The sequence below is a fragment of the Mustela erminea genome, chromosome 20 (genome assembly GCF_009829155.1).
Source record: "Mustela erminea isolate mMusErm1 chromosome 20, mMusErm1.Pri, whole genome shotgun sequence".
NCBI classification, from domain to species: domain Eukaryota; kingdom Metazoa; phylum Chordata; class Mammalia; order Carnivora; family Mustelidae; genus Mustela; species Mustela erminea.
In genome coordinates, this window is record NC_045633.1 from 30,824,581 (window position 1) to 30,839,023 (window position 14,443).

Below are 14,443 nucleotides of genomic sequence, written 5' to 3' on the forward strand. Positions count from 1 at the left end.
GGCTGGCGGCTAGCCTGGCCTAGCGAAGCGTCCCGTACTCCCGGCTCTGTTGGCCGGGTCTGGACAAGCCAAAGGCCGGCGCGGGCTCCGGGAGCTCCCGGCATCCTTCGGGCGGCGGCGGCGGCGGCGGCGAGGCAAGGCGAGGCGGAGGACCGTGTGCGGCGGGGCCGGTGGCGGGTAGAGGTGCGAGGGCGGCGAGGGACCTGAGGAGTAGTCGGGCCGGTGTGGCCGCCGCCGCCGCCATGCAGGAAATCATCGCCAGCGTGGACCACATCAAGTTCGACTTGGAGATCGCGGTGGAGCAGCAGCTCGGGGCACAGCCGCTGCCCTTCCCCGGCATGGACAGTGAGCGCGGGGCCGCGGGCGAGGGGCGCGACCGACTCGGCCCCGGGACCCCTCCCCCTCGGTTCGGGACGCCCTCTCCCTGGGTCCTGGGACCTTCTCCCCATCGGTCCTGGAACTCCTCGCCTATCCTGGGACCCTCCTTCCCCCATTCAGACTCGGGAGTCCCCCTTTCTCCAAGCTCTGAACCCCTGGGACTAGTCTAATACAGTCTTCAGGAGGTCTGGCTGTTCATATAAGTCTTGAATGAAAGCTGGTGTCCCGGATCGGAAATTACTTCCCTCCCCTAACTAAAAGAAAATAGTTAGGTATTCCTTCTCTCCACCTCCAGGACCACCGCCTCCCCCCCCTTTGAGCACCCTCTCCTTGCTTTCATCAAAACTGGGCGCTTGGAAGAGTCTTACTGGAGGAAGGCCCACTGTCCCTCTCTGTGGGAGATTCTAGGTTAGACTCTCGAGGCTCCTTTGTAGGATGTGCACTCCTAGGAGCCTAATCCCTCACTTTTCCTCTGGACCCCAGTTCAGGCCATTCATCACACCTGAGCAGCTGCTTAAGCTCCCTTCATTCTCCACCTTCAGATGGTAGCTCCCCCACCCCCAACTTAGGTGCTGTCTAGTACTTTAAAATAAACTAGCAGTTTTCTTCTCTCCTTTCTGGACATACTTGGAATCTAATGTTGTAACATTAAAGCTTAGAGGCCCTTGGGTTCAGTGCACAGATGGGGCATCTGAGGCCTGGGCGGGGGAAGGGACATGCCAAAGACAAGTCGGTGGCAACTAGGTACGTGGTGGAGCCAGGTGAGCTCTCCAGTGTTCTTGACTGGTTCAGTCTGCAGTTCCCTGTGCCGTGTCCCATAACTGCCAGAGGCCCTGTTCTCCCACGGCTCCGTGGCCTGGAGGAGCCTCCCTGCAGCCTCATTCCCCTCAAGTGGCCACATTTCTCATGAAAAACACGTGACCTGAGTTGTCCTACTCATGCTGATGCTTCTTTGTAAGATATTGCTTCTACCCCTGAAACATACTTCTGGCAACCTTATTTTATACACACACGACCTGCATCTCTACAATACACATCTTCCAAGTGGCTGCTGACCAGTGGACACATGTGATCACTTCCTGCCTTTGTGTGCACGACCACCTTTGCCCATGTGGCCTTTCCCTGTGTTGATGGCATTAGCTTGAGGCCATGAAACCATCCATGCAGGGCAACTCCTTCCCACCCACCTCTCTCCAGCCTGGGACTGCACATACTTGAGTTGTGAGGGCAGGTGAGTAGTGAGGGGTCTACATACCTGTTCTGAAGAGGCTGAAGGACATGCCTGGCCACAGGTGCTGCCCTAGTTTGGACCTCAGACTTGATAGTCACCCTCAGCACTCTGCCCACAAGCCACTTCAGTGTGTTAAAGCCCTGGGAGGCCACAATTTTTTCTCCTTTGTCGCAGCACTTCATTCTTATCTTAGATTGGGAGAAGTGTCAGTTCTCCCCTGAAGGCATACTCTTAACCTGTCTGCCTGAGACCCAGGCCCCAGGACTGTGGACTTCTGGCTTCAAGGAATGAAGCAACGTTAGCCTCTGAGAAGAGCCCAGAAATATTCTTCTATGATGCTTTTCTTAATGTAGAGCTTTTTCAACTTTTTGAAATGCAAATAAGTGACAACTTTTTGCCTTAAGCTTTTTGAGATGCAAATGGTGATACCCTCTTGACAGCCTTAAGTCTGTCCTAGCCAAATCTGCCTGCTTCTGGGAATCTCGCAAGTTAGCAAAGCAAGGTATGAAAGTGGCTTTCCAAGACGCTGTTAGTGGATTTTCAGCAACTCTGACATGCCGGCTGGTAGAGAAAGCTGAAGCCATGGACGGTTTATTCTAGCAGCCATAGCGAGTGAATTCCTGGGCTCATTTTGAAGGCTTACCCCCTGGAGTCACTAACAGACACCATGGCTGCCTCTGGGGAAGCAGAGACTACCTTTAATAATTGTGTTGGTATTGCACCACTATGAACTAGATCGCGGGCAGCCGGAGTGCCTTTGTGCCTTCCATTATGCTCTTCCCTCCTGAGTAGCATCTCCTCTGAGGCCCACCCCTTCTCTGGAGCTTGTTCCCGCCTCATAGTCCCCATTGGATTGTTTGTGCCTCCTGTGAGCTCATTCCCTCCTTTTGCCTCATGTTAAAGGGCCTGTGAGTTAGCCCTCTGGAAAATCCGAGTTCGAACTGGGGGTACTTAACTTCTGTGAATTTGTGCCCCATTCTTCCCACACCCACTCCTAACTCCTTGAAAGCATCTCGCTTAGAGGAGGATCTCAGAGTGACTGGTCTCAACATTGGTGTCTCACTTTGCAGTGAGTGTCTGAAATGAGCAGCATTGTTTGGTGTTTGCCAGGCCTTGTTTTTTTTTTTTTTTGTTTTGTTTTGTTTGCCAGACCCTGAACCCTTCATGGGTCAAAGGCAAGAAGGGTCCCCTCCCCGTGTCTTCAGCTGTCCCCAGGCACACCTCACTTTGTTTGACGCCTCTCCTTTCCTTCTGCAGAGTCAGGGGCTGCTGTCTGTGAATTCTTTTTGAAAGCTGCCTGTGGCAAAGGTAAGAAACCCCTGACTCTCCAACGTTCATCCTAAGGTGCTTTCTACCACCCTGCCCCCTAGCAGACTCTTAGGCCAGCTGGCCTCTGGCTTACATTGCTTTCTAAAGACTAGCTGTGTCTCTAGATGAAATTACTGCACTTCACAGGCGAGGAACATGAGGGGGTATTCTGCCTGAAACCTACAACACAGGACGGAACCTCACTCTGAGTCTGCCTCCTCATCTCACTTAGCCTGTGGCCACAAGCTGACCTGTGACATGGTCAGAAGGGCCAGGCACTGAGGTGTTCAAGAACTTTTCAAGATTGCAGAGTTAGTGAGTGGCTGAGCCAGTAGAAGCCTTTCTGCTTCTACAGTCTGTACAAGCTCATTATCCTTTGTATCATGTCATCAAAAACCCAGCAGTAGTCTGTCCTGGGGAGCCTTGTTCATACTAACCAGACTCCAACAGGGGCTCCTGGAACCAGACTGTCTACTAATTCAGAAAGAGACAGATTGCTTGCTGGGACCTTATGTGCCAGTATAGGTCTGGGCATTTTTCTTCCTGTAGGCAAATTTATTTGGAAACTAAATTTTTATCAGTGAGTAAGGAACACAGAATTAGAGCAAGGGAATGGTTTTAATGGATGCTTTCGGCAAGTTTGGTTCTATAACCCAGTCACTTACTACAGAAACAATAGACGTGCTGGGTAGATCAGCCAGGTTGATCAGGGCTGTCTAGTTAGACTCTCATCTCCCACTGGACCCCTGGTCTTCTTCCCATGCCTGGACTTGGTAATTCTGCCTTCTGACCCGCCACCTTCTATCAGACAGCTGTCCTTAACACAGGGCACTGCAGCTCTCTCTGTGTTTACTAACTAGGAGCCACTGGCCACACGTGGCTCCTAGTTAGTTAACACATGTGGCCCGGGACCACCATATTGGACAGCATAGATATAAGAACATCCCTGCAAAGTTCTGTTAGAAGGGGCTGGTCTAGCTCTTTCCCAGTCACAGCCTCATTCCGGTTGGGCCTTCCCAGTGGTCCTGCCAAGCCACAAGTTAGAAATAGGAGTTTCCAAGGGTATGGCTCTGTCCCAGCTGGCGGCTGATCGCTCAGGTCCTGCTACAGAAGGGAGACCTCCCCCAGTTTGTGTACAATGCGTTTCTTCAGTTCCAAGGTTGATTTTCTTTCTTAATTCTTGGTTGCTAAGTGGGCACTCACAACTAGAGGTGAAACCGGCTTGGAGTCCAGGCTTAACCCACGGAGCCACCCAGGCGCCCCACCTTGTTTCTTATAAAGGGTTGTGTTTCCCAAACCTCAGCCTTTCCTTTACTACCCCTACAATTTTTTGCCATGTCTACGTATATCATTAGAACTATAATTCAGTTAAGAAATAAGCTCATTCCCCCACCACCCTTAGAGATGTCTGTGAAATCATGATTCGATGCTTTAGTTAGGTCTTTTCAAAACACACGGACGTAAACTAAGTACTAAAACTTGAGATGTGTGGCTCTGTGCTGCCTGAAATCACATAGCCTTCCGCCAAGAGGTATCCACTACCTTCCAGGACATGTCGCTCTCGGGTACTGGAGGGATGTGTGGGATGCAGGCCCCGCCCTCCTCATGGCACCCCATCTTCCTCGGCAGGGGGCATGTGTCCCTTCCGCCACATCAGCGGTGAGAAGACCGTCGTGTGCAAACACTGGCTGCGGGGACTGTGTAAGAAGGGGGACCAGTGTGAGTTCCTGCACGAGTATGACATGACCAAGATGCCTGAGTGCTACTTCTACTCCAAGTTTGGTGAGCAGATGCCCGGCTTTGGGAGCCCCGGGGAGGCTTCACGCAGATCTGAGGCCCAGAGGGGAGAAGCAGCTGCTCGGGTACCTGCATTTTCTGCCATCTCCCAGCTTTCTGGCCTCAGAACCTTAGGCCGTGCCCACCAAGTTCAGCTGGCCCGCTAGTTTCCAGTACTTTGGGGAGTTTGGGCGACCGTGCAGGGTCATGTAGCAAGTGAGTGCGCAGTGCAGCTGGCTGGAGGCCTCCTTTCTGCTCCCAGTGGCCTTTTCCTCTAAATCAACTGCCGCTTCCAGCATGGCGACTCCTTGTCCCCGGGGCTTCAGTTGGTTCCCTCTCTCTGGGAAAGTGATCCCAGGTAGTAGTTTGTAAGTGGGGGGCTGTCTCCTGGTGGCAAAGAGCTCCACTCCTCGCCTTGAGATCGCCTCGATCCCTGTGTAGAGAACATGAGTGCCCTTTCCTGTCCTGAGTGGACTGTGTGAAGAAGCTGGGGTGGGCCAGGGCTCAGCAGAGCTGTTATGCTCCCTGGTGGCACTTGAACCCCCTGGCTCTCTGCTGGGGGCCAGGTTGCACAGAAAGCAGCCCTGTTGGTCAGGATGAGGGTGGGCTTTGGCTCTGCGATGCTGGCCCTGTGCTGGGGCCTGGCAGGAGGTCGGACGCCTGCTCTGCTCCCCGCGGTGGGCTGGGTGGTGCTGGGCATGCCGCACGGTTGCTAATTCCAGCAGCCCAACAGGGGTGGACCACCAGGTTATTAAAGACAGTTGTGGCTTTTTTTGTAGAGGTAGCGTAAGCTGTGAAGTTAGAGCACAGAGGGTCAGAAATAGGACCCAGGCTTCCCAACCCTGCCTCACCCATACTGGAATCAGCACGGGAAGGGGGCATCCCCTTCCATGGGAGCCATCTCCCATCTGGACCCAAAGGCAGGAACCAGCCCTCCTGGACAGACATTTCAGGGCACCTCTGCAGCCTGGTCTGGGTTCCTTCATTCCTGCTGGGCGCCGCAGCCCCCCAATGCCTCAAGTGCGCCCCCCGACAGAACCTCGCCAGGTGCGCGGGTACTGTCTGCAGCTCCTCTCACCTGGGACACAAGTGAGGATCCTAGTAAACAGGACAGACCTAGTCCTTGTCCCGCGGTGCTTTTGCCCTAGTGGCCCAGGGAAAGAGGCCACTGACACCAGTGAGACAAAGATGGAGATTATTGCAGGACGTGCTCTCAAGGGGCTAGACGGTGATGGGACCACCCGAGGACCATTGTGTCCTTTAGGCTGAATGGTCAGGGAAGGCCTGTATGAGGAGGTGAGAGCAGAGCTGGGATCGGAAGGCTAAGAAGGGGCTGGTCAGGTGGGGGCACGGGTGGGATGCCAGCGTGGCCAGGGAGGGGGAGCCTGGGGAGGGGTGGGCTGCACCTCACAGCGATTTCTGGTATGTCTGGGAAGGAGTGCTTGCATTTTCTCTGACCAACAGAGATCAGATTGGCCTTTCATGTGTAACATGGGTCGGGGAGGGCAGGCTTGGGGATGGGTCAGTTGCTCCTGAGGCGAGCTGTCGCCACAAAGCCTCCATCGCACTCAACCCCAGGGATCCAGCCTCGAGTTCCCAAGTCTTCCTTACTTTTGTCCTGAAAGAAGCAGAATTCTCAGACCTTTCCCCTGTCCCGGCTCGTAGATGCGAAGGGCTGATCAGAATAGACCAGTCATTTCCTGGACTCAGGAATGCCTTTGCGCATTTGGGGCTCCCCCCCCAGTGCCCAGGATTCCCCATTTAGGTAAGGGGTAGAGCCATGAATTATTTGAGGAGTGTCTACCTTGTGCCCAGCTCTGGGTCCCTGACCCTCAAGGCAGTGTGGACACGTGAGAGCGAAGCACCATGTACAAATCATGTACACAGTCCCCGTATAGGTCAGGAGACTAAGGCTCTGTGACACTGCCCTGGGGCTCAGGACTTGTCAGGCCAGGAGGGGACATGAGAAGCACCTGACCCTCTGCCACACAGCAGGTCACAGCCTTGAGAAAAGCTGAGGGGGGTTTGAGTCCCCTGTTGCCGAGTTGCCCCGATGGATGTGTACCTGGTTTTCGCTGCAGGGGAGTGCAGCAACAAGGAGTGCCCCTTCCTGCACATCGACCCCGAGTCCAAGATCAAGGACTGCCCTTGGTACGACCGTGGCTTCTGCAAGCATGGTAGGTGTCGGGTGACCGGGCCCCCAACAGAAGGCCAGTCCTCTCTTCCTATGCCCACACGACCCTCTGCCTGTCCCACCTGTTCCGTCTGGGGCTAGTGAGGCTTTTTTACACCCTCCGGTCACCTGAGCCTCCCAGACCTCCCGCGTGGACGGCCTTCTCTCCTGTATTTTCTTTTTCTTTTTTAAGATTTTATTTATTTATTTGAGAGAGAAGCAGTGAGAGAGAGCATGAGTGAGGAGAAGGTCAGAGGGAGAAGCAGACTCCCCATGGAGCTGGGAGCCCGATGCAGGACTCGATCCCGGGACTCCGGGACCATGACCTGAGCCGAAAGCAGTCGTCCAACCGAGTCACCCAGGCGTCCCTCTCCCGTATTTTCTATAAGGAAACTAGCATTGAAGTGGTCGTGGGCCCTGTCTGCTACCCCCGTGAATGGATACGCGGCAGAGCCCGCAGCTGGGGCCTTGCTCTTGTTCTCTGCCCCCCAGGCAGTGGTGTGGGCAGGGCTCTGACTGGCCCAGGGGCACGAGGGCATCCCCCGAAGCAGGGCGTCTGAATGTCCTGGACACTTGGCTCCGCAGGTCCCCTGTGCAGGCACCGGCACACACGGAGAGTCATCTGTGTGAATTACCTCGTGGGATTCTGCCCGGAGGGGCCCTCGTGTAAATTCATGCAGTGAGTAGCCAGACCCTCTTCTCCCACCCTGCGCCTGCCCCAGGCCCTGCTGCCCTCTAGATCTTTCCTGTGTCCACCTGGCCTTTGATCACTGCCGGTGTCACAACTGGGCCTGGGGTGGGGGCCACTACTGCTCCCTGAGCTCAGAGGTGGCTCTGCCTCGTAGGCCAGCACTTAACCGTTCCTGGGTCCTAGATCTGAAGAAAGCTGGTGTCCGTGGTCCAGGAAAGCTCATGTCTTGCATGTCAGTTAGGGACTTCTGGTTAAGAACCTGGGCCCTAAAGGAGGGAGACTTCAGTTTGGGGGCCTCCTCTGTGGAGGCCGTAACGTCGAGGTTCCATGTACACTAGTTCAGATGGCTCTTCACAAGTGTGTGTGTGAATTGAATAGAGAATGTCCCCATTTCACACCTGAGAACACCGAGGCTCAGGGCTCAGCCACTGGCCAGGGCCTCATGGCGGTAGGGCTGGCACCTGAAGCTGGGTTCTCCTCACCCAGCAGGGCTCATAGCTCCTCTCATGGGCTTTCACGCACATCTGTCACTTGGGGTGACTATGGAGTCAGACTAATCCGGGGACTGCAGAACAGTGGCGTCCCCCAGTCCCCGGACTGCTTCCATCCACCCCACTGAAACCTGCACAGAAGCACAGGTGCCCGGTCACTGCCACACGTGGGCAGGTGGGTGGGTGCCGCGCACTTGGTCCCACTCCCGAGGCGAGAGCCAGGGAGCGTGTCCTGCTAGAGGTGGTCTGGCAGCTGAGCTAGACCCTCGGGGAAGGGGTGCATGTTGTGGGAGGGCAGCACTTGCTGCAGGTCCCACGGCTATGGGTATGAGCAGAGCTGGGTCTGAGTCCGGGCGAGTGCATTCTTTTCGCCTCTTTCCCAAGGCTTCAGGGACAGAGCAGAGAGCCAGCACCCACCCCACGTCCAGGCTTGCCCGGTGTCTGGGCAGAGAGGCTGCCTGTGATTTCCCAGAGCCAGAGTTTGAGAACAGTGCCTGGCCTGGCGCCTCTCTCATCCCCTCTTCTCCTCCCCTTGTTCTCATACCCTCTGGCTGCGGGGTGACCAGCCCTCGATTTGAACTGCCGATGGGAACCACCGAGCAGCCCCCACTGCCACAGCAGACGCAGCCTCCGACAAAGGTACCGTGCCCCGGCCCCAGCGGTGCCTGCCCTGGCACGCAGTCGGCCACCCACCCGGCCACCCACCCGGCCGGCGACATGTGAGACACAGGGGAGGAGGTGGGACAGGAGGGGAGTCACCCTGAGTTCCAGCAGAACACTTTGCATCCCCCTCTAGAGGTGGAGGGCTGTCTGCGAGAGCCGAATGCTCCCTGGGCTTCTCTTCCCTTCTGGCCTGGCGAGTGGCCGTGCGGTGCCCCCCCGGGAGCCAGAGTGGAGGGCAGCATGAGCGCTATGGGTCTGCTGCTCTTGCTTCAGGTTCCAGCCCTTCCCTTTATAAACAGGGAAACAAAGTCCTTGAGGGGGGCCTCACTTGAGGTCCCACAGCTGAGCAGGAGCACCTGCGAGCTGACCTGGGGCTGACCGGTCCTCCCGCCCGTGCCAGTGTCCTTGCTGCCCCGTGTGGAGGTTCCTGGCAGGGAGGGCGGGCTGGAAGCAGGGATGAAGGACCAGCTGGCTCCACCTTCCTAGACAAGGGGGTCCCACGACCCCACAATGAGGTGATCCTCTCAAGCATAAAAGGAAGAGATGCCAGAGACAAATGGGAATCTGCAGCGCCCGCCCCCGACCAATACGAAGGGCACCCTGGGTTTGGTTATGGGAGTGGAGGGTTGGGGGCCCAGAAGACAGGCTGTTCGGGTACGCTAAGCAGGGTCTCCACAGGCTGAGTAAACCTGTCTACTGATCTTGAATTCTTACCTTTGACTTGGTTGACCTCTGAGCCCACTGCCAGAGCCCTGTCCATCCTTGTGTGCTACAGGCTAAGTCAGGAAGGCGTGGGGCCGGCCAGACTCCTTGCATTGACTCCCGCCCTTAGGTGGTTGTGGGATAACTCAAATAGAACCCATCGCAAAGCCAGGAATTCCTGAGTGTGGAAACAGTCGTGACAACCGGGAGTTTCTAGCTCACTGCTCCTGAATTTACGAGGTCCAGAGGCAGGAACCCTCTTGGTTGGGAGGTGGCCTAGCCATCCAGTCCCCACCCCAGGAGCCCCTGTCCCTTGCTCACATGACTCCCTAGTGGAGGGCCCTCTCAGCCCCTAGACCGCAGGTCAGCACGTCAGCCTCCAACTGTTTTTCTGTGACTGTTGCTCGCCGTGTAGGCTGCTAAACATCTGGCTGAACCAAGCGTTCATCCTGACCTGAAGCTAGAACCTCAGAAACAAAAGTAAGGCCTGCTCATGCCCTCGCCCTGCTGCCCCAGAGACCTCCTCGTCTCTTTGGTGTTTTGTTTTCTACTTTTATTTTTCGTTCTTGTGTGTCTGCATGGTGTTTTTCGGGCAGCGGCTCCTGCCATCATCACCAGATGTTTCTTTTCTGCCCGCTCTCCTGAGCAGGGCCGCCATGGAAGCCCCTTCTTCCTGCTGGTCACACGGGCGCAATCCCGCCCTCTTTCTTCCTGTCCCCATTGGTCGTCTGCGTGCACGTGGTTTCCGCAGTAAAACCGTGTTGTGTAACTCTTTCCAGCAAAGTAACAATCCGCCGTTACAAAGGTCGTCCTCCCTGATCCAGTTAACGAGTCAGAACTCTTCTCCCAATCAGCAGAGAGCCCCGCAGGTCATCGGGGTCATGCAGAGTCAGAACAGCAGCGTGGGCAACCGGGGACCCCGGCCGCTGGAGCAGGTCACCTGTTACAAGGTGAGTCCCAGGGCTGGGGGGTGGGGCGAGGCGGTTCCCTCATTTCCCACATAGTTCATTTTGAAAAAGGATACTGTCGTTGTTTCTGGACCGTTAGAGTGAAAATGGGCTACTCTGGTGCGCTAGAGACCATCCTGCTTCCTTCCACGACGCACCAAGGCCAAGTGAATGATCACAACCTTCATTTCACACGTTCATTGGCTGCTGATGAAAGGACGGAGCTTGTCGGAAAGGGAGGCTGGGAATAAAGTAGAAGCACAAGTGCCTGGGAAGGGAGTGAGCCCTGAAGCCTCTGGATGTCCTCACATCCTGCAAGGCGTCCCCAAGGGAAGGGGACAAAGCTTTAAGCCCACACAGAAAAGCACTCCTCCCACCAATACACACACACACACACACACATCCTCGGAATGGGTGAACTTCTTAAAAACCTATTTGAAACCGTCTCATTCTTAGCTCCGGATGGAAAGGTGGAGGTCAGTGCCTTGAGAGTTTACAGTCACCAGGGGATCCTTCATGAGCTCGGGGCCGTATTCACACCCCAGTGAGGACTAGAAAGCCAGAAACTGACTTTTCCAATCTGAAACAGCCCCACATGGGGGCCCCTGGTGCCTGGCTCTACAAGGAATTTATTCTCAACGCAATCACATGTAATTCCCACAGCTAAAGTCCTGAAGAATGAGTTCGTAATTAAAAATCACAAAACCTAGAAGGAAACAGCCACCACTGAGGGAAGTCAGCAGAAACAACTGATAACGGAACTAGGCCAGAAGAACTTCAGATGTGGGGATTATTAGACAAAATACAAAGTTACCTTTCGGGTTGAAACGTTTAGATGACACAGGAACGTTGGGAGCAGTGCTGTCCCCGTTCCCCCCTTTCCTGAGCCAGCCGCTTGCTCCCGCGGGCTGTGTCCTCACAGTCTTCGGGTTTCGGCGTTCCTTCACATCCCACGTGGAGAGCTGCTGTGGCAAACTTTTATATTCACACAAGGGCAAGGAAAGTCCATTTTAATATAAATAGGGCCCTGGGATACAGAATGTCCCATAGTCTTTTTTTTTTTTTCTCAATAATACATTGTGGATCATTCTGTCGGAAAATGTAAATCTGATCTGTCTCACTGGTGCCTTAACAGAACTGCAATTTGCCAGTCCTCTGCTGGTAGCAGTTTAGTTTCTGCTGCTAAAACCAGTGCTGAATCTGACACATAGAGGTCTGTGAGCTCTTGCCTCATAGCGGCATCCATGCCTACAAGTAGAAGGTCCAAGTCCGGAGACGTATGCTTAGCTTAAATTGGTCCTAGAACTTTCCCTCCAGGAAGGCTGAGCCACTCCCACAGCCACGAGACACTCACTGAGCCCCTGCTCTGGACCAGCCCCGCTGAAACAGAGTGTTAGCGCTCTTTCCTGGGTGGGAGGGGGACTGTGTTCGTGGGGAGGGGACAGCAGGGGCCCCAAACCACTAAAGGCTGCAGATGTCTGAGTCTGAGTCCCACCAGGTGAGGGGAGTACAAAAAGGGGTTGTGCCTCCGACCAGTCACTACCCAGTACAAGGACGTGCAGGTGTTCCGAGGCAGTGTCGCTGGCATCCTGGCCCTCGGCCCCTCTCGTCCCGGGACTCTGCAACAGGTTCTCCTACATCCTGAACTTAGGTGGAGCTAGAACCTACTACCTCTTCTCACCACACGCACTTTACAGGCACCTCGTGGGAATCCTGGGTTCTCCAGGATCAGCTCTGGAGGCCGATGGACACGCCAGGTGCTGTGAGCAGGGGCGTGGTTCGTCCCCTCTGCTTCTCTCACTGGTGGGAAGGGCCAGCTGGCGGCTCCATGGGCCACTTAGCCACACAGTCACACCTACAGATCAGGCAGCCTTGAGAACGCGGGGCCTGTGGGGTCGGGAGACAGAGCAAGGCAGGAGATCTGCGCTGGGACCAGGTAGAGCCCAGTGTTCCAAGCCGAGGAAGCCAGGACTGTGAGGGCCCTGGGTGGGTTAGTGCAGAGTGGGTGCCTCCACCTGTCTCCTCCCGACCCTCTGTTCAGTGCTTGAGGCTGCCGTCCAACGTTTTAAATCCCTTCCGCTTTCTGAATGAACGAAGAGAGAAGCAAAGGAAGGGCCTGGATAATCCGCCGGGACGTCGGAATCAGTGCTAGATTTTTGAAGTGATGCTCTGGGTCTGTTTGCCCAAGTCTAACCATTGTCCCATCTCTCTGATCCTGTAACAAACCCATCTGGGGGGTAGATTGGGCAAGTGTGCAAGAGCCAGGAGGGAAAACTGGGTGCAGCACCCCCCGTGTCCATGACAATGAGTCCCCGAGTTGGGGGGAGGAGCCTGGTGGCTTCTCTCACGTTGTTGCCTCCTGTCTCCAGAACAGTGCCTCAGAAAGGTAAGTGACGGGCCAGCCACACAGAGGGGCTTGGTACCCAGGCAGGTGGGGGAACTCTGGTGCCACAGGATTCTCACCGTCCTGCCACCCAGCGTGAGACCTTCCGTGGACAGGCCCGTGTGGACACGGGCCCAGCCTGCAGGAGCTCCCCCGCCGCGTGCTCTCGCGTCAGCCTCTGGCTCGCAGCTGTTCGTCCATCTGCCGAGCTGCTGCAGCTTCTGGGCCACTGTACTCTGGAGCTCCTTCTCCTTCGTGTTTGAATGAAAGTCTGTGCCACTGAGAATTTCAGAGTCCCATCCCTAACCTGGTGTTCGGTGGGTGCAACCTTACTTGAAAATTGCATTTGAAAATGGTGGTTTTTTTCTGTCTCCTCCCTCCCTCCCTGCTGTTCCCAGTGTGGCGAGAAAGGACACTACGCCAACAGATGCACCAAAGGGCACTTGGCCTTTCTCAGTGGACAGTGACAGCAGCTGGAGCCAGCTCAGAGCAGCCCAGAGGGCCCCGCTGCTGGGAACCACTGTGGGCCCTCGCTGGGAGCGTGCGTCGAACTGTTTAACGCCAGTGTTGGTGCAGCGCTGGCTCGGGCTGGCAGACAGGCACGCTGGGGTTCTCGTTCTGAGGGGCTACGTCTGTCACTTTCCTTATCACTTTGCTGTAATCTTTTTTTAAAAGGGGACAAGTGCTCTAGTTTGGTCCTTCCAAGTCAGCATCATGTCTGTCTAGCATCCGTACCTCCTGTCCGATCTCCCTGCACACCGCCCTTGGGGGAAGGGAGGAGGTTGTGGCAAAGGGCTTTGTGCTAAGCAGTCGGTGTGGAAGGTAGCCCTTCCCCTCGAGGCCTCATCATTAAACACCAGTTCTTGGTGACCCCCGGGGCTGGTGGATCATTTAAAGCTTCGACCAGGTCATGCCTGCTTCTTCCATGTCCTGCTGAGTTCAGAAGCTGTGCCTGTCGATGGGATTTAAACCAGGCAGCCCTTCAGGGCAAACTTAAGTGCACTTGTTGCCTCAGCCTGGTCCTGCTCCAAGGTGGCAGTGGTGGAGAGGAAGGGCGCAGGGCTCTCCGGGGTGAGGGTCTTTTTTCTCTGCGCTGATTTTCTTGGAGCACCTACTTGACCGTGGGATTATCTCAAAGTGTACCTTCAGCTGGAGCTGCAGAGCACCCATTAAATCGAGGCCGCGGTCCATCTGTGCACCTACCTCCTGGCCCGCCAAGCATCTGCACAGTCACTCAGCTTTGGCCTCCGGAGACCCCCCCCCCCCCGCCCCCAAACCTGGAAATGTGAAACTGACACCTGCAACCCACTGGGCAACTGGGCCCATTCAAGTTCCATCACAAGAACTTTTTATGAGGTTGATTAAAAGCTTGTTTTTTAAGCTGCGTCTTGTTACTTCAGGGACCCCATGCCAAGGAGAGGACTCTGCTGCTGGCCGCGTGAGATGCCCGGGCACAAAGCTTTGATATCGGTGCTTCCTTGTCCCCTTGGACACGTACATCTCCCGGAGGGAAGGGACTCTGTACTGGCAGCTGGTAAAGTCTGGAAGCTTTGGCCTTGTTTGGAACAGCCAAAGTGAGGTTCTTATGTCATCTCAGATGCTGGATGATACCTGCTTATTCAAATTCGGATCTTATACAAGATAATTAGCCACAGCATCGGTTTGTTCTTACCATACACCCCAGAACTGGTTTCTAACTG

The 14,443-nt window shown here is 55.4% G+C and overlaps 1 protein-coding gene across 4 annotated transcripts; it reads left to right on the forward strand.

Moving 5' to 3' along the window:
• Positions 1-3: 3 nt before the first annotated feature.
• CPSF4 (cleavage and polyadenylation specific factor 4) lies at positions 4-14,123 on the forward strand. 4 transcript variants are annotated; one of them, XM_032328476.1, is made up of 8 exons: positions 4-345; positions 2,867-2,917; positions 4,547-4,699; positions 6,775-6,870; positions 7,452-7,545; positions 8,615-8,687; positions 10,193-10,363; positions 13,142-13,314. In XM_032328476.1, exons 1-8 carry the CDS (start codon positions 243-245, stop codon positions 13,208-13,210), a joined length of 810 nt encoding a protein of 269 aa, XP_032184367.1. In that variant the 5' UTR covers positions 4-242; the 3' UTR covers positions 13,211-13,314. The 4 variants fall into 4 exon arrangements, with proteins under 4 accessions (XP_032184367.1, XP_032184368.1, XP_032184369.1 ...); XM_032328477.1 differs by having other exon boundaries at positions 5-345; positions 10,268-10,363; XM_032328478.1 differs by having other exon boundaries at positions 6-345; positions 10,271-10,363.
• Positions 14,124-14,443: the final 320 nt, after the last annotated feature.

Bases quoted from the DNA above. Each gene is read 5' to 3' on its own strand.
- CPSF4 (XM_032328479.1), top strand. From the start codon at position 243: ATGCAGGAAATCATCGCCAGCGTGGACCACATCAAGTTCGACTTGGAG. The intron at 346-2,866 runs GTGAGCGCGGGG...TTCCTTCTGCAG, and splicing joins GCCCTTCCCCGGCATGGACA to AGTCAGGGGCTGCTGTCTGT. The intron at 4,700-6,774 runs GTGAGCAGATGC...TTTTCGCTGCAG, and splicing joins CTACTTCTACTCCAAGTTTG to GGGAGTGCAGCAACAAGGAG.